The following is a 19,108-nucleotide window of genomic DNA, read 5'->3' on the forward strand; positions in this document are numbered from 1 at the left end:
TCAGCTGTCAGCTGTGCCGAGGTGCGCGTGCGAGGATCTAAGGCCAAGTGTTTGTCTCTACTGCGCATGACGGCTTCAGACAAACACTTGCCTTTTATAATATAGGATATATATATATATATAAAAATATATATTTAAAAATAAAAATAAAATTTTCTTTTATGTGAAGGACACTGTAATGTGAATTACTCGGTTTATCGCTGTAGGTCTAACGCGGTGACAGGTTAGCACGCAGGCGATAAGTGTTATTATTTTTTTTAAAAAGCACTCTCCATTGAAGTCTACTGGACGCAGAAGATACAGGGCTGTGTTATCCGAAGTGCTGAAGTTAGCGTGTGTCTGGTTTCGCTAGCGTGCCAACTATTTACTTTGAACTTGTAATACGCGCACTAATTAGCCCGCCTTAAAAGTTTACTTCTAGTAGTGTTTGCCCACAAGCAAAAGCACTAAAAATAGCTCTTCACTTGTAAACTAGGCCATATTTTGCAATCTTTTCACAAGAGCCAGTACAAACAATTAACACATTAGTACACCTGCAAAGATCAAATAATCCATTCCAATAAAAGGTACATCAAGCTCCAAATCAGGCAGAGCATAAAAATTAAATTATAGAAGATTTATTTAATTCTCTTATCCTTTGTTGAAGGAGCAGCAATGCACTTCTGAGGACTAGATGAACACATGAGGTGAGCCAATGACGAGACGTTTATGTGCAGCCACCAATCAGCAGCTAGCTCCCCACAGTGCATTGTTGCTCCTAAACTTACCTAGGTATATTTTCAACAAAGGATACCAAGAGAACAAAGCAAATTAAGTGATAGGAGTAATATGGAAATCTGTTAAAAATTGCATGCTCTATTTGAATCTTAAATGCTTTTAAATTTGACTGTACTGTCCTTTTATTAGTGAACCGATAGTCACACAAACAGAAGCACCGCCTCTCATGCAGTATTCCAGTTTCAGAGCCTATAAATAATATTAACTTTACTACTATCTTTAGAACGCTGAATTAAAAACATTTACATACAAAGATAATGACCTTGAGGTCTTATTAATAATAATCAGAAAAATGTGCATTATCTGTAACAGTCTTTAAAACATTAATAACACATTAACTTAAAACGGAAGATAAAATCATTTGTCTGGATAGATTTCTTACAAAACACTAACGCTCATGGCTAACAATCAAGTCATTTCTTTTATAGAGCTTTCTTCTTGCTGAATAGCAACATGTGTCATCAAATTAGGGCGGATGCAACCACGTGGTTACTTCTGGCTAGGTGTCACCATTTTGTGGTGAAGCAATGGAAACTGTGTTTAAAAAAAAAAAAAAGATGCCATTTTAAAACAAGAAGCCCAAAGGTGTAAAGATAATCGCTTGCATATGACTACGCTCTCGTACAAGCATGTTGTTAGTATACACAGCTACTTTGTGGTAGGAGAACAACATTCTACAGTTAATTGTATTGCTGGAATCAAAAAGCCTATTTACTATTTAACAGCAGTATCCCCTAGGGTAAACATTAACATGGACAGATATCCTTTTTTAGTGTAGTTGCTATATTTCTCTTCATCATATAGACTTTTTATGGAAAAAAAATGCTGGAATACAGAGTGCTTTTGTTCATATTTTTGCCTGTCTTTGGAATATTGACATAAGAGTCTGCTAGCTGAATAAAATAGTTTTTACTGTAAAGACGGGTGCAGGATTGTGTGAACAGGCAGGCAGATCTGCTTATAGTTTTAAAGGAAGTGAATCTGATAGGTCAGAAGAATGTACCATTTATAAACACCCCTCCTTTCCTTTCATATTCATGTGAGATGCAGCACGCTGAAAGCAGGCTGTGCACAAGGCAGAACAGGCAACGCAGGAGAAGAGTTAGCTTGGATCTGATCTGCTGTTTTAGAGCTTGCATTTTTGTCTAGTGATTTTCCAAAAAGCTTCTGCTTATTTTCTGCTATTTTTTTTTCTCTTTGGCTGATTTTTTATTAAAATAACATGCATGCTGCATGTTGGGTAAATTTAAGACCCACTTACGAATCCTGGTGCAGAGGAATTATTTACATCTGATGGATATTTTCTGTGCTTATTGCATAGTAATGAACCTCTGACAGGCGCGACCTTTCATAAGACAGCCCACATTATTGGCTTTCTGCCCAGAATATTGCTGCAACACTATCTGTGATTGGTTATCTTCCTATCATGCATTGCTTCACAAGGGAAACAGCCCCTTTTTTTTAATAAATCTACGATGGCTGGCTGCAATATGCTACTCTGTAAGTATTTTGCATGGGGAGAAAGAGGCAAGCTTAAATTTTGCATTGAAAACACATGGGTAGGAGAGTAAACTGTGCAATAGAAAGTAAAGTGCTGCTTGGTAAATGTTTAACATGTCTGTTTTTTCTACAGGTTGGTATTAAGAAGTGCCTTTTCTGACGTCTCTGCTGCTTGGAACCCGCTTGTAGAGCAGTCTCTGCTTTTGCCTTGCTTGCTGCCAGCTAGACTGCGACAAGAGCACATCCACCCTGCAAATCTAGTCCAGACAAACCCCTTTTTCTGTTCTTAATCAAGACAAACCCTATGCATCAGGCACGGTGTTACGCTGTTATTATAGTAGCAAAAAGGAAACATTTGATGAAAAACTAGGGTTGCTGCTGCCGTGAATCAAGGAGAGAGCAATACACACAGGGGATAGAGAGGGGGAGAGAGAAAGCCTTTTGATTATTGCTTTACACTGCTGTATCTCTCCATGCCAAACTAATCAATACCGATTGCACCACAAAACCCAATTGTCAATTCAGCTGTGTGGAGATTACCTTTCAGACAACTTTACTGAGAGCAGCTTGGAAATTCTGTGTCAGCAGAGGGTCTGCCACGTTTTCATGCTTGTATTTTGGGCTCGAAAATTGGAACTCCAAATGGGTTACTGAAAGCAAAGTGTAAGCTCCAGGCTATCATTGTTAAGTTTGGTGATCGTCACATTTCAGAATACATAACCTTGTAAGAGATTGTTTCCAAATACGTACATCTGTATGAGAATACAGAGAGCACAATTTTACTCTTTAACAATAAAACAAAGATATACATTTTGGAGTTGAGTTTCACAGCTACGGTGTACCTGGTTTGGTTTTATTTCACTTTTACTGAGAGTTTTTAACTACCTGTAAATATAAAGTATGGCTGTTAGTGTGGCACCAATTCGGGACACAAAATGGCTAACGTTGGAAGTGTGTAGAGAGTTCCAAAGAGGGACATGTTCACGGCCAGACGCAGAATGTAAATTTGCACATCCGTCGAAAAGCTGCCAAGTCGAAAATGGACGAGTAATCGCCTGCTTTGATTCATTGAAAGTGAGTAAACATTACATAAATGTTACATTCATTTTTAGGATAAAGAGTAAATAAAGACATTAGTTATAAACAAATATGTTTATAGTATGGAAATTGTGCACAGCTTCTTATTTCATGGCTGTTTCTATATCAGTTTTATATTTAAGGTAGTAGGAAAATGTGTGTTTATTTATTTCTTTATTTTAAGAAATTTGCCTCATGCTATTTTAATATATTGAGAGCGTTTGATTACCTCAGTACTTAAGAGTTTTATTGCAATATGGAAGGCACAGAGAACTGATGTAGAAATTGCAAACTCACTGTATTCCAAATCCTGTGAATTAAATACCAGACTGCATACCAAAGAATTATGTTAAATCAACCGTGTCCATTGGTGATGTCATGTATATATTCTGCTTGTAAATTATCTTTTGTGTCTTGCGTGCAAAAAAAACAACCTTATTGCTGGTTATGCATGTCAAATTGAAGGCCTTGTCCCCTAGCCATAGTGACCCCCCACACACACACACCCACACATATTTTAGCAAGACCTTCAATAGAAGGCTACACATTAAGGTTATTTATTTATTTATAACAATTTGTGAGCATGAAACATGATGAATACTAAAATTATTGGCATACAACTTGCTTCAGAGTAGAGTGTGAAGATAATGAAAGAAAAAGATCATTGTAAATTGCATAATTGCTAAATAGCAACCATATTTTAATATAAACGGCTTTTCCATTTATGACAAACTAATACTAATTTAAGGGACATAAAAGTTAAATTAGTATGTTATGGTGGTATAGACCCAGCTCACAACACACTTTGTGTACAGCAAAGTGTGTTGTGAGCTGGGTCTATACCACCATAACATACTAATTTAACTTTTATGTCCCTTAAATTAGTATTAGTTTGTCATAAATGTAACTTTTCAACTCACATATTGACACCTTATGCACATACCTGCTGCCAATGTAAGAGCCTAGGAATTTGCTAATTGATGCGTAAACACCATACACTTGCTGGTCAACCAAGCTCATGCATGGAGAGTACCTACTAGTTCAATGCAGAGTGGAAAAGGTGAATATAGATTAATGTATATTAAAAAAAAGTTAAAGCAGACATCTTTAATGCACATATGTTGCAGAGTACATTAAAATAGTTGGGGCTATTAAGCCTCTAGATACTATTTCATGTTTATATCCCTTTAAAAAAGTAAAAGAACCAAAAATATCTGAAATCTGATAGTTTTTTATGTTTTAACTATTAAAGTTGTTTACAGAATCAGATTTTTTTTTTTTATATATTCTTGATTATTCGAGGCATATCATTTTAGTAAGTTTGTGTAACAGCTAATTAAATACATTTTTGAGCAGTATATAATCATTTAACCTATGAGTATCATTGGCTTCATTTCAATTTTGTTTGCTTAACTTGGTCTCTAACCAATCAAAGCTTTTAATGCCAACAAGTCAATTTTGAAATAGATGTGGCCTTTTGCAGGGAGTGTGAAGGACAGGTGCTGCAAACAAATTATAATTTCTATATCTGCCACATAAGTGTTGAATCACAATATAGGAGAGCACAAGTATTTTAGATTTAATATGAGCAGAGGCAATCCTATCGTCAAACAACATGTCTTTATCAGTAGTACTCCGTGTACTCTAGATACCCTTTTGACATTTGTAAGTCTGTCGATATGTTCATTGTAAGGTATAGGGGTGACAACACAGCTCTGACTCATGTATTTGATTGGGCAATCTACTTTTCCAGTTTCTGAAAAGTTGGACACCCCTGCATAGAGGTTGGTGTTGGGCCCTCTCTTTTACAACCAAATGTTACTTTGTCTTCTTTTGAGTCTTAAGGCAGTGTTTCTTATCAATAGGTCTCAAGTTCTTTTTAGTATGAACCTTGGTAAATCAGGTTCTTCATCATTTTCACATGTACTTAATCAGGAAAATCTAGCTTTGTGGTGGTAGTATTTGGGGATTGGATCTGTGATACAGTTCCCAAGGGTTAACTCAGCTTTATAAATATAATGTAACATTACGGCACTTTTCCATATCCTAGTAGTGAAAAATAAAATTAAACTAGATTAATTTAGTTGGTATAGGGTTGCCCACAGCCAGCTAGTAGTTTACCCACATGGCCTATATTTTTAAAGTTAGGTCAATTTGGAAATCAAAGTATACATATAGGGCTCGATTTATCAAACGTCGGAGGTCAGGGGTGTACATATGCGCCCCTATCCGCCGCAGCTCGTCTCTGTGCAACGCCTTTTGCACTCTTGTGCAACGCTGCCCCTGCCTGCGCACAGCCAATCACACGGTGGCAGGAGCTGTCAATCTCTCCAGTTGGACAAGATCGGGAAGATTGAAATTCTCCACCTAAGAGGTGGAGAAGAGTTAGGGAAGCAACGGTCTGATGAACTTTGCTTGATAAATTATGACTGCAGATTCTCTTGGGAGAACCTGCAGTGATAGGCAGGCGAAACCTTTGATAAATTGAGCCCATTGAAACAAAGGCCCTGTCATGGTGAAACTTGTTCTGAGTGTGATGGAATTTAATTATAAACATTTTTAATCAGTCCTTGCTCATTAAGTTTCTGAGTTATGCTGTATAAATATGTATGCTAATTTATACTAATTATTTGTTTGTTTGTCTTCCAAGAAAGGTAGAATCCCTAAGTGGGTGCCATCGTGGCAGGTGCTCTGTTTGTATTTGGTTTAGAATTCATAGTTTTAGAGTAAATCATTATATAATTATTATTATTATTATTATTATTATTATTATCATTTATTTGTAAAGCGCCGATAAAGATTTGTGATAAAATACAAAACATAACAAAACTAAACAAATCTAGTACAGGAGGAAGAGGGCCCTGCTCTGGAGAGCTCACAGTCTATAGGTTAAGGGTGCAGAGACATAAGGTTGGAGTAGCTTGTTACATCGGTTGTATTTGCAGCAGTGAGTCAGGCAGTTCATGTACATGTATTAGTTTGGTTCGGATGAGGGATAGAGGAGAGATGGTAAGCCTCTCTGAATAGGTGAGTTTTTAAGGAGCGTCTGAAGCTATACAAGGTTGGAGACAGTCTTATGGAGCGGGGTAGGGAGTTCCAGAAGACAGGAGCAGCACGTGCGAAGTCTTGGAGGCGGGACGTAGAGATAACAGGAGTGTAGAGACGTAGGTCAGAGGTTGATCGAAGAGGACGGGATGGGGAATATTTCACGATGAGAGAGGAAATATATTTGGGAGTTAAACTGTTGAGTGCTTTGTAAGTTAGGGTTAATACTTTAAATTATATTCTGGAATGTATGGGGAGCCAGTGTAGAGACTGGCAGAGCGGAGCAGCTGATGTAGTCGGCGACTTAGGTGGATGAGTCTAGCAGAAGCATTCATAATAGATTTGAGGGAGGAGAGGCAGTGTTTTGGAAGGCCATTTAGGAGTAGATTGCAATAATCAATGCGTGACAAATTGAGGGAATGAATAAGTATTTTTGTAGTTTTTTGAGTAAGGAAGGGACGAATTCTGGAAATGTTGCGTATGTGTGAACGGCAGGATTTGGTAAGCGCTTGTATATGTGGGTTGAATGTGAGTTCTGAGTCTAGTGTGACCCCAAGATAGCGGACCTGGGTGAGGTGTTGAAAATAGAGTCTCCAACCGTCAGAGAAATGTCAGGTGTTGGATATAATAAAAATACAGGTGATCTTAATCTTTATTCTTTCTATGCTGCTCTCAAATATATCCATTAACAAGAGAGGCTCAACTGCACTCTTTGAGTTGCATCTTAAAATGAAATATATACTTTTACTGTTAAAAACATAAATTAAGGTATGATTTTCAAGCTTGTTTCTTTATCTATTTTAGCATAATACTGCCATGAAACAGAGGTAGTTCTTATAATCAACTGAAGTTTCTCTTCTATTAAAGCTACTTATGTGAAGTACCATCACTGTCCCTATAACAGATGCAAACCTGGAAGTTAGTTGGTGTCACCTACACGTAAAATGTTAGATGTAATTACAAGCAATAACATATGGAATAAAAAAAACTATAAAAAAAACTATAAAAAAAAACTCTGTTGCTCCTAATTATTTACATAGTATTAAAGGGACACTGAATCCAATTTTTTTCTTTTGTGATTCAGATAGAGAATGCAATCTTAAGCAACTTTCTAATTTACTCCTATTATTAAATTTTCTTCATCCTCTTGGTATCTTTATTTGAAAAGCAAGAATGTAAGTTTAGATGCCCGCCCATTTTTGGTGAGCATCCTGGGTTCTTCTTGCTGATTGGTGGATAAATTCACCCACCAATAAACAAGTGCTGTCCAGCGTAAAAGAAGTGAGTTCACAAATTACTACTGAGCCTACTACCCTTCATCTTGAAATCATGGCCCCTTGTTCTTGAATTTTTTTATTTTTATAAAAAATATTCACAATCTCAGATTTACTAAGCCCCTTAATAGACTTGAAAGTTACTATCATGCCACGTCTTCCATGTACTATTTTAGTAGCCCTCTTTTGAACAGATTTCATTTTGTTTATATCCTTCTGGAGATATGGCTTCCAGAACTGTACACAATACTCAAGTTGAGGCCTACATAGTGAACTGTAAAATTGCATATGAACCTTACTAAATTTAAAATAATCTGCAATAATAATTCCCAGGTGAAAACTAACAGTCCCCGACAGTCTGGTTCCCAGGAGAATATATGAGAAGAGGACTTGGAAAGATTAACATAATGGCGCATGATCAAACGAATACATTGTGAATGGTCATCATAAACATAAAAAATGTATTAGTAATAATAATAATAATTAGTATTTTAATGTATATTGTTGATGTTGCTCAATACATTGAAGAGAATCAGCAACTCACCTCCAGTCACTCCTGTTGAAAAACCATGTTTGGATTATGCACGTCACCAATATGCAATGTGTAAAGCACTTTACCAGACAAGAGAGCGACAAGTTGCAGGTTGGTGGGCAACACTGTATGGTGTGTACTGCCAACTCTTATTATGTTGTAAAGAAAGAGATATGGCATGTTTGTAATCTACATTATAATATGGCCAGTCAGTAGCAAGCATTCACAAAAACGTTTCCATGAAACTCATAGACCCTGTTCTGGGGATCCAGCTTTTGTATAGTAAAATGAGAATCACTGGAGTGAAAACCTAAACAGACCCTACCATTCTTTCAACTCTTCTGCATAAATGCCATCAACAAGAAGTTTTTTGAGTTCAATAAAGGATACGCAAGTATTATCCTACATGTATATTTTTAGAAGATTGCTGTAGATCCATTCTATAAGCAAGATTATTTTTGGAAAAGAAGAAAGGCAACTTCAGTAGTTTCAAAAGAGCCCCCATGAAACGGCATTACCCTTCAGCTGTGCTTTTCAGATTTTGGCCAAAGTCCCAGGAGACTTCTACTAAGTACAGCAGAATTTCTGACGGCTGGATGATGGTAAAGGGCAAATATGTAATACAGCCAGTTCAGTATTTACGTTCAATACATCTTTTAAATCACAGATATTTTGAAATATGATGGAGCAGTGTATGCTTATACTGGGGTTTATATTTAATAAAATAGTTTAATATGTTTGAACCCAAAAATAATTTGGTTACTTAAGCAACCGTGAGTATTCTGTAATAAAAGCATAATACCATTTTTATTTGTTTGGGACCTGTCACTTTTTTAGACGCCCACATTCAGTATCAACTTTCCAGACCAAATGCCAGCCCAATCCCTGCCCTGCTGCAAACACAGTGATTCATAATGCTTTTACCAACTGTGTGAATTACTTACCCGTGTTGGTATGATTTCTTACTCTTTTTTTTATTGATATTTTTTTGCATTGCTCTATTAGAAATGTTACTCAAAACATTTGGAAGTTTGAAAATTTTATTTTTTAAAACAGATGCCATCCACCAAAAATAACTAAATAAAGAAAATATTTTATTAGTTTTATTTGTAAATAAGCGTTTGCTTGGTATTTAAGTATTCATTTCGCGCAATCAAAGTTATTTTTGTGACATATAGCTTTGTTCAGTTTTTGTGCTGCCCAAAGCATTAGAAAATCTACTGCCCCAATCATTAGAAAATCTACTGCCCCAAGCATTAGAAAATCTACTGCCCAAAGCATTAGAAAATCTACTGCCCTAAGCTCAAACCCCTAAACAATTTTGTCTCATATTTGCCTTGACAATTTCCCACAGCTTGTCAGGGATACACTTAGGGGTTCTGCTCATTTACTAGACATTTGTAATGCAATGAATAGCTAAAACCTTTAGAGAGTAAAGGAGTGAGAAGACATTATGGCATATAACTACCCCTCAAAATGTGATGCCACAGGCATATTTCTAGGCCAAAATACGCTCATGGATATGCACCCAATCATTTTTATTCTGTCTAGCTGCTTATATCCAAAACCACCTTCCTTAATCAGACAGTAAATTCAAAATTAAACTTTCATGACTCAGAACATGTAATTTAAAACAACTTGCCTAGGTTGGTTCAGGAGCAGTTATGCACTACTGGGAGCTAGCAGCTGATTATTGGCTGCACATATATGCCTCTTGTCATTGGATCACAGCTCCCAGTAGTGCATTGCTACTCCATTTCAATCTTGGACTATTTAAAACTGATAGTATAGTAACGTGCATGGTTAGAGTTAAACAAGTGTGAAGCCCCAGCTGAATGAAATCAGTGTGATGTCACCTCTAACATGTGCACTACAGCAATCCACAAATATATATCTTCAGTAGATACTAGGGGGGCGAATGGATATGATCCGCTGTAGAGACGCTGTCGGCATTTAACATTGCACAAGCAGTTCTTCCAACATTGTGCAATGCCGCCCCCTGCAGGGGGTATCAATCAACCCGATGGTATGAGATCCAGCGGATTGATGTCTGCAGCCTCAGAGGAGGTGTACGAGTTAAGGAGCAGCGGGAACAAGGGCATTCAGGGTCATTCAGCCCTTTAATAAATTGGCCCCGATAAACTCTCCAGCACTGATTCTGATCATCAGCCAAATTTAAAGAACAATGAACAGAAGATAATAGTGTACTGCCCTATTTATCTATCTATCATCTATTATTTTTTCCTTTCTAAGTTGTTGACCTTAGTAGGGAAGATCTGGTAGAAAAGCCACTCAGATTGTATTCTGTATCTGAATCATGAAAGGAGCAAATTGGGTTTTGTGTCCCTTTAAGTTGATAGTTGAGTGCAATACTGACATACCTACATTGACTAATAGTGTTTGGACACTATAGGATGTTAACACAACATTATAAGAAAAGATTTACTACCTAAATATCATGATTTTTTTTCCTAGAAATGTTAAAGAAACTGTATTGAAACACACAAAGTAATACTAATAATGAATCAGGGCGACTATAACGATCTCCTTTCTAATATGCTGCTTGACTTGTGGTTCCATAAGGGTCTGACAAGAGCCTGCAAAAGCTCATGTTTCCTTTAGCTTTTTGCATGTTTAACCAATATAACTGAAGAAAATCCATGCTAAATAATTCTAATAAATTATTCTAATGGATTGGCATGGTATCGGTAAGGAAGACATCATTTTTCTCCTTTGCTATGGCTAACTAGGGACAGATATAAATGAGCTGCTGCACTGATCGAGCAATCAATGTGCAACATGCAGGAGGGTCAGAGGAAGTTGCCAAAAAACGGCCAAAATGATAAATGGGAATTGCAAAGTTTTTTTCACTGTGCATAATTAAACATTTTATGGGGAATTATATTTTGAGTTTAATGTTCCTTTAGTGTTCTGCTAATAACTCGTAAGATAACATTAACTCAGTGTAAATTAGCAGTAACTGTTGTTAACATGATGTTAAGAAGAAAAAAATAATACCTGGATTTGCTATTTCCCTGATTTAAAAATACTTTCAATAGTGTCTCATAATATTTGGTAACCAACTAAAAACACCCAGAATCCTTTGCATTACGAGATGTAACACTGAGCACGTTGTTCAGAGTCTCTTTATACTTTATTTGTTTAAAGATTATTGTATATGCTGGCCTGGGCTTTCCCTCTAAATTTGTGAAGTGTTAATATTTTGAGTTATATGAGGAACACAATCATATATAAAATGACTCAATAAGGGCCTTTTTTTCCTGTGACCTTGTCATTGCTGTGTCACGAGTGTTCAGCATATTCAAATATAGTTTCTAAATTTTAATTGGAAATGAAATACTTCTGAATAATCAACATACTTGTTTATTCATTTAAAAGCTTACCCAGTACACTGAAGGTTGATTCATGTGAAGCTGGAGTTAAGTTGCAAATCAGACTCTATAAATATATAATGGAAAAAGGTGAAGTAACTTCAGAAAACCTGAGTGCAGAATAAAGTCTTTATTCACGTGTTATTTGCAGATTTTTTTTTGAATTGCCTTCCTCCTTTCCAGCGCACATTGTAAGCTCAGGCCATATAACATACAATAAACTTATAACCAGGATATATCTTTAGGTTTAATATGTCTCACAAAATAGTAGTGATTATATATGTCAAAATTACCCCTATTGGAGAATGAAAATGATTTATACCTAAACAGTTCTTCCTTGAGCTTGTTTTAGCTTTATAATTTAAGCTGATCTTGCGGTGTCTGAATAAAGAACAGGCTCATAACAGTGAACATGTTCTGTCATTTGGTAAAATAATACACTGTAGGCATTGTTCCAAATCATGAGGCCTTTATTTGCGGTTCAAGCCAGATCTTGTAAAATGTTTATATGGTTGTTTACGCCTCTCTGTATGGCTAAAATATAAACATACACTTTGATATATTGATGTAAAGAGTTGCTGTGAAACTTATGGATGTTAGAGAACACACAGATCATATACATCAGGGCTCAAAAAACCCAGGTGCCTGCAAGCCACTGTCTCCTCAAATTTTACCCCTGGCTCCTAACTTTTTGGGTTATTATCCATATATCTATATACATATTCATCTGTGGCGTATGGCTCCTAAAAATGGCTCCTAATTTTTAAACAGATTTGTCAAGCACTGCTATACATGATATGCACCAATCTGTGACTGAAGCACTGTTGTCCCAGCGTTTTCCACAGTTATTCTAAATTAAAGTTTTGTTGTTTTTTTATGTGGATTTGTTCACTCATTATTAGGCAGGTGTGTCCAACAGGTAGAATGAGCACTACCGTTAGATCAGTTAGTGCTGGCCAGTGTGGATCATAAGACTGCTGTGTGATTTAGTGTTTCCCTCTCAGCACGCAGCGATAGGCAATTGATGTCACACAAGAGCCTCATGATTGCTTCAAGTTAAAAGAAACGTAAAAATGTGTTTTGCAAATGTATATACTGCACCACTACATTAGACTTGATTAAACAAAAAAAAAGGTGATTTAGCACAAGAATATTAGTTTCTGTGTTTAACGAAGATCAATTTTTTTGCGGGCTCAGGTTTTCTTATGCTTAGCACATGCATACATAGATCAGATTGACAAACCTTACAAAAAAAAATAAAACTTGTCACTAAACTATTAGCATCCCAGGTGTAGGAGAGTGACTGTTTTTCTTCTTGGAGGAGCTTGCAGGTCTAAAGGGGGTTCAGCATCCAAAATGTATTCACCTCCCAATAGTGTTCTGTGGAAAGGAGGATCATTATAATGCAGCAAGTAATGAATCACATGTGCACTAAATGGAAAATACTTACAGGGAGTTAATTGTTGATTATAAGAAGATTTATTCAAATGTATAAAACACAAGGATTAAAAGCTTTTTCTCTAGATGAAGTGGCTCAACGCGTTTCAAGAAAATAATTGTCTTTTTCAAGAGCAGATAATAACAATTTAAAAACAGAGCTAGGTCTTTTTTCAAATTGTTTTTATCTGCTCTTGAAATAGATGGTTATTTTGTTGAAATACTGAACCCCCTGTAGACGTGCACCACTAAGAAGAAAAACATTTGCTGTTTGGTTTGAGAACATAAGGAAGGCAGCAGTCTTTAACAGATGGAGTATTATGGGTTTTAGCCTTATTATTGTTTGTGGTTTATACCTGATACACTGTGTACCTTAGGATCTATTGCTTGTATTTTTGTTATAGGAAAATGTCTTCTTATATCTTCTGCTCACAACCATCTAGTTCTTCTACGATACGAGATACAATTAGTGACTATATTAGAAGGTGGAAACGTGTTGGCATTCACAGACATTTTCCTCATCTGAGATAGCCATTGAGCATCTTTTGCAATAAATGAATAAAAAAGTATAATATTCCGTGTAGTGCATAGGAAACCATTGCTAGAACTACTAAAATGTTTAAACTCACATCACACACTTAACCACACCAGGTTACATCTCCAACATGTCCTGGGTTCATGCATTCAGAAGTGGGCAGGGATTTATATAAATCATGATATAGAATTAATTGTTTTCTTGGCATCCGTTGTTGCAGAGTAAATCTAGGTAGGCTAATAGGCCGAAACTATCATCTGGGGTTGCCATGTTCTTTGTTTAGAGGTGTGACGTCTGGTATTACGGGGTTGAACTGACCTTGTTAGGCAGGACCCGCGCTGTGAAAAGCACAATTGGGCAAAAAGAGGCTGCTCCTTGTTTGGGATATATATATAGAACAAGCTATTGAGCTGTTGTTCATTCCTGGTAGAGTGCTTCTCTTTCTGTAGGCTATTTGGAGCTTAGGATATCGCAAATGTCTTAAGCATTCTATGGCAGGCGTGTGCACAACTTTGTATAACATTGCTATAAACATTGTTGCAAACACTGCTGTCTGGTGGGTTAAGACACGTGCACACTCTTTAGCTCACGCAGGATTACTCTTAAATGAAGGATACCAAGAGAGCTAAGCAAAATGTTGTTTACAGTTCCATGGTCCGTCAAATCAATGTTATGTTTATGGGGACAGTCTACCATAGAATTGTTATTGTTTTAAAAGATAGATAATCCCTTTATTACCCATTCCCCAGTTTTGCATAACCAACACAGTTATATTAATGTACTTTTTACCTCTGTGATTACCTTATATCTAATAACCTTCTTCCAGCCCCCTGATCACATGACTGTGACTGTTTATTAAATTGTCTTGCAGTTAGCATTGTGTTGGGCTAAATCTTAAAGGACCAGTCAACACTGTAGATTTGCATAATCAACAAATGCAAGATAACAAGACAATGCAATAGAACTTAGTCTGAACTTCAAATGAGTAGTAGATTTTTTTCTGACAATTTTAAAAGTTATGTCTATTTCCACTCCCCCTGTACCATGTGACAGCCATCAGCCAATCACAAATGCATACACGTACCATGTGACAGCAATCAGCCATTCACAAATGCATACACACTTATTCTTGCACATGCTCAGTAGGAGCTGGTGACTCAAAAAGTTTAAATATAAAAAGACTCTGCACATTTTGTTAATGGAAGTAAATTAGAAAGTTGTTTAAAATTGCATGCTCTATCTGAATAATAAAAGTTTAATTTTGATTGAGTGTCCCTTTAAATAACCCCCTGTGCCTGTACACAGTGTTATCTATATGGCCCACGTGTACTTTTAGTCTCTTTCTGTTTAAAAGGAATTTAAAAAGCATGTGATAAGAGGCAACCCTCAAGGGTTTAGAAATTAGCATATGAGTCTGCCTAGGTTTAGTTTCAACTAAGAATACTAAGAGAAAAAAGCAAATTTGATGATAAAATTGTCCTATCTGAATAATGAAAGTTTAATTTTGACTAGACTGTCCCTTTAATTTTGACTTTTCTGTCCCTTTAATGGAATTTAAATTAAAAATGAACAACCATACCATATATAAACACATGCCACATGGTTAGGGACTTTCTTACTGGTAGCATGAGAGAAATACAGAGAGCAGAAGAGAGAGCCTTGCAAGAGACTGAGGGCCGAGGATCTAGTATTCTCCACACTGGCAGTCCTGCAAGGTCCATCAAAGAGAGCCATTTATCTCACTATGCAGGTCCTGGATAAGGACAGAGACACAGGTTATAATATAATGCTAAAAACAAATACTTTGTGTGACTGCTCTCCATGCCAGTAGTTTTTGATCATTAGATCCTGAGACAGTAGGAAAACTACTTGCAGAATCCGTGTGAGAGAGGGAATAAATAAGTTTGATAAACATTGACAGAGAGGAGCAGATGAGAACATAGATATAAGTGAGCAGAATATTATTGCAACAAGAAGAAGGGATGACTCATCACTTGATTCTCTATATACCACCTGATAAATCTTTAGTCACAGGCCTCAGTTGCTGCAGCAGGTTTATTACAGCAGCTAAGGCAGATTTTGAGCTGATTTCTGCAAAGAAAAAGAAGGTTCTGATCACTTGATACAATATTTTATACGCATATCTACATCAAATAGGAAGCATATGTCATGAAATATTCACTTTTCTTTTAAAGTGACTTTTATATCTGATACTACGGTAAGCCTTTTGAATGGGCAGCATTTTGCTTCTTGTTAATGCTCACTGCTGAATCTTTATGAACATAGAAACAAGAGATGAGATTATTTACTGCATCAGGTTCTGACCTTTATTTGAAATTAAAGGGACATTAAAGTGAATATATTTTATTTATGCATCATAAATTATTCACTGTGTTTCAAAAGATCTGCATGCAAAATAAATTTTTGAAAATCATTTGAAACTGTTATTTTGTTAGCAAATATGCCTTATTTTGGAGACCTAGCGCATACCTCTTTAAAGGACCAGTATTGTGAGAAAAAATACATACCCTTATTTGTTAAGCTTGTACTTTTATCACTAGTAACCCTGCAATGCTTTGTGTTTAACTCCCTGCAAAGTAGTTAACGGGACATTCAACACTAAGGCCTCTTATTATCAAAGGTCTTGAGGACCTGATCCGACAGTGCGGATCAGGTCCGCAAGACCTCGCTAAATGCGGAGAGCAATACGCTGCCCGCATTTAATATTGCACCAGCAGTTCACAAGAGCTGCCGGTTGAAACGCCCCCCCCTGCTGACTCGTGGCCAATCGGCCGCCAGCAGGGAGGTGTCAGTCAACCCGATCGTACTCGATCGGGTAGATTTCCGGTGATTCCTGTCCTCCTGCTCAGAGCAGGCGGACAGGGTTATGGAGCAGCGGTCTTTAGACCGCTGCTTCATAACTTGTGTTTCTGGCGAGTCTGAAGACACGGCCGTTCAACCTCCGTATGGAGCTTGATAAATATGGGCCTATGGGCTAGATTACAAGTTGAGCGCATAAGAACTAGCACAGCGAAGGGGGTAAGTCGCTCAGCGATGGGCAGAAAATGTAAATATATATGTATATGCTTATATATTAACACATAAATATATATGTATATAAGCATATACATATATATATTTAAAGGGAGCACACAGTTCCCATAGAACGCAATGTAAAGACCCTTATTAGTGGCGCCACTTTTAACCCTTAAAGACTACCTAGTGAAGTAGTTTTTTTGTGAAAAAAATTCTTCTTTTTTTCTTAAAAACTAAAAGACTCTTTATTTTGGGGGCATTTGGGCCACTTTTAGAAAATTAACCAATAAATTAGTGATCCATTGCAGAAAAAGTGGGCAAACTAAACAACAATCATGCATTGCAAAGTTTTTGTAATTTTGCATAATGAAACATTTAGGGCTAGATTAGAGTGGAGCGCTAACAGTTATGTGCAAGCGAAAAGGGTTTTATCAGGGGTGTTTGCACGCGTCAGGATTTTTGCTCATATTACAAGTTGAAAGTAAACTCTATTGGCTGAGCACAATTGAAGTTAATGCATCGGGTTAGCGCGTCCTCAGAGCTCTGGTTAACTGTTTTGAGAAACAAAAAAGTGTCACAAAACACACAAAAAATACATTACAAAGTACAGTTACACTCATAATAACACCATTAATAAAAATAGCATAATATGTTCTATGTATTTTTAAATAGATTTTCCTATATACAGTATATCTGGCTATATATATATATATATATATATATATATATATATATATATATATATATATATATATTGTGCCAAAATACCATTAGTTATATGTAGAGATATGTATTTATGAATATATAGAACATATGCTTCTATGTGAAGAACATTGGAATGTGAAATATTCATATTTTCATGTCGGGTTTGCGCACTTGAGAATATGCAATCGGGTTTGCACGCAAGTAGGGTGTTAGTTTTTTGTGTGATATTCTAATTTTGGCTTGTTACAAACGTTGGGTTGCAGGGCGAGTGAAAACAGTTTACTTTCAACTTGTAATATGAGCACTACCCTGCGAACGCAAAAAGCGTACTTCTAGCGCAGTTAGCGCTTGAGCAAGAGAGTTAAATACCGCTCCACTTGTAATCTGGCCCTAAATGGGGAATAAAATGTTGCTTAATGTTTCTTTAATCTATACCAAGGTATTTGAAATACAGAGATAATGTCTGGAATAAAGTAATTCAGCTCTGCCCGGTAATAAAATAAAACTGAACTGCTCTAAGGGTAACATTTTACATGTGCTTTTTTTGTTTCTTATCAGTTTACTAAATTCAAACACATCTCACGTTTCGGTTTAATGCTGGATACTGGATATTTCTCTTTGCTGACTGGATTGAAGAAGAAAAAAATGAAGTCATGAATTAATCAATATGCCCCACTATATTTAGCTGATTCCTTATCACTGCAGTAGACTGAGGCATCAACATATAAAACTGATTGATTGCTATGGGACTTTTTCTCAGAAACAGTGAAAAAAAATGCCTGTAATATATAGTATGCTCAAGTGATGTTTTGTATTGATTTCCAGGTTAAAGGTACAAATTGTAATACTCTGCAGATAAGAGATTTTTGTTTTTCTTTCTCTAACAGGGTTTCTGTTTTATGCTGTGACGCTCTGAAAAAGAAAGATATTTCAATTGTATCATCAGCTGCCTTTTCTATTCGGAAATAATTCCCCCCCTCCACCAATATTAAAACATTTTAATTTAACACTCTTCATGTTTGGCTTTTCTTTCCTTATCAAGCCAAACAAATTATGTTTTAAGGGACATGTTACTCCAAATGATTCTTTCATCTATATAAAAGAAAATCAGTTAAACGTTACAAAAATACCTTTTTTTAAAATAAAAAAAGGTTAAGTAGAAGCTGTATAAATTTAAAGGGACATGAAACCCATTTTTTTTTCTTTCATAATTTAGAGAATCAGCATGCAATTTTAAAGAACTTTCCAATTTACTTAGATTATCTATTTTGCTTCATTCTCTTAATATCCTTTGTTGAAAAGCATATATAAATAGGCTCAGTAACTGCTAATTGGTTGCTGAACATACAGTAGATGCCTCGTGCGATTGGCTCACCCATGTGCATTGTTATTTCTTCAACAAAGGATACCTAAAGAATGAAGCAAATTAGATAATAGAAGCAAATTGGAATGTTGTTTAAAACGGTATTCTCTATCTGAATGATGAAATGTAATTTTGGGTTTCATGTCCCTTTCATGTCAAACTAACAAGAAGTGTATTATTGTGGACAACTGGGTTACCGGGACTTGAATGCTCATTGGCTGATATAGACAAAAAATGTTGGTTTAATTCAGCTCATGAAAGTCTATTTCTCTAAAAAACAAACCTCTGTAATACATTTTGAAATATTTTCTTTTAGCTGTAACAGACAACATTTTTTGAGTATTGTCCTTTTTATTTTGGAAACAGCAGTTATGAAGCAGCGGTCCATAACTTGTCTGCCTGCTCTGAGGCTGCGGACATCAATCTGCCCAATCC

At 36.2% G+C, this 19,108-nt stretch overlaps 1 protein-coding gene across 14 annotated transcripts in view; it reads left to right on the top strand.

Moving 5' to 3' along the window:
• The window catches only part of MBNL1 (muscleblind like splicing regulator 1), a 277,326-nt gene that overhangs the window by 59,138 nt on the left and 199,080 nt on the right, over window positions 1-19,108 (top strand). For 11 of the 14 annotated variants that reach the window (XM_053710047.1, XM_053710054.1, XM_053710050.1 and 8 more), the window contains exon 2: window positions 2,411-3,351. The exons of 1 other annotated variant lie outside the window; for it this stretch is intronic. In XM_053710047.1, the coding sequence (XP_053566022.1) occupies window positions 3,178-3,351 (174 nt within the window). In that variant the 5' untranslated portion in view covers window positions 2,411-3,177. 2 more of the 14 variants (XM_053710048.1, XM_053710049.1) reach the window with 2 other exon arrangements.

This window comes from Bombina bombina, chromosome 4 (assembly GCF_027579735.1).
Source record: "Bombina bombina isolate aBomBom1 chromosome 4, aBomBom1.pri, whole genome shotgun sequence".
In the NCBI taxonomy this organism is placed as follows: domain Eukaryota; kingdom Metazoa; phylum Chordata; class Amphibia; order Anura; family Bombinatoridae; genus Bombina; species Bombina bombina.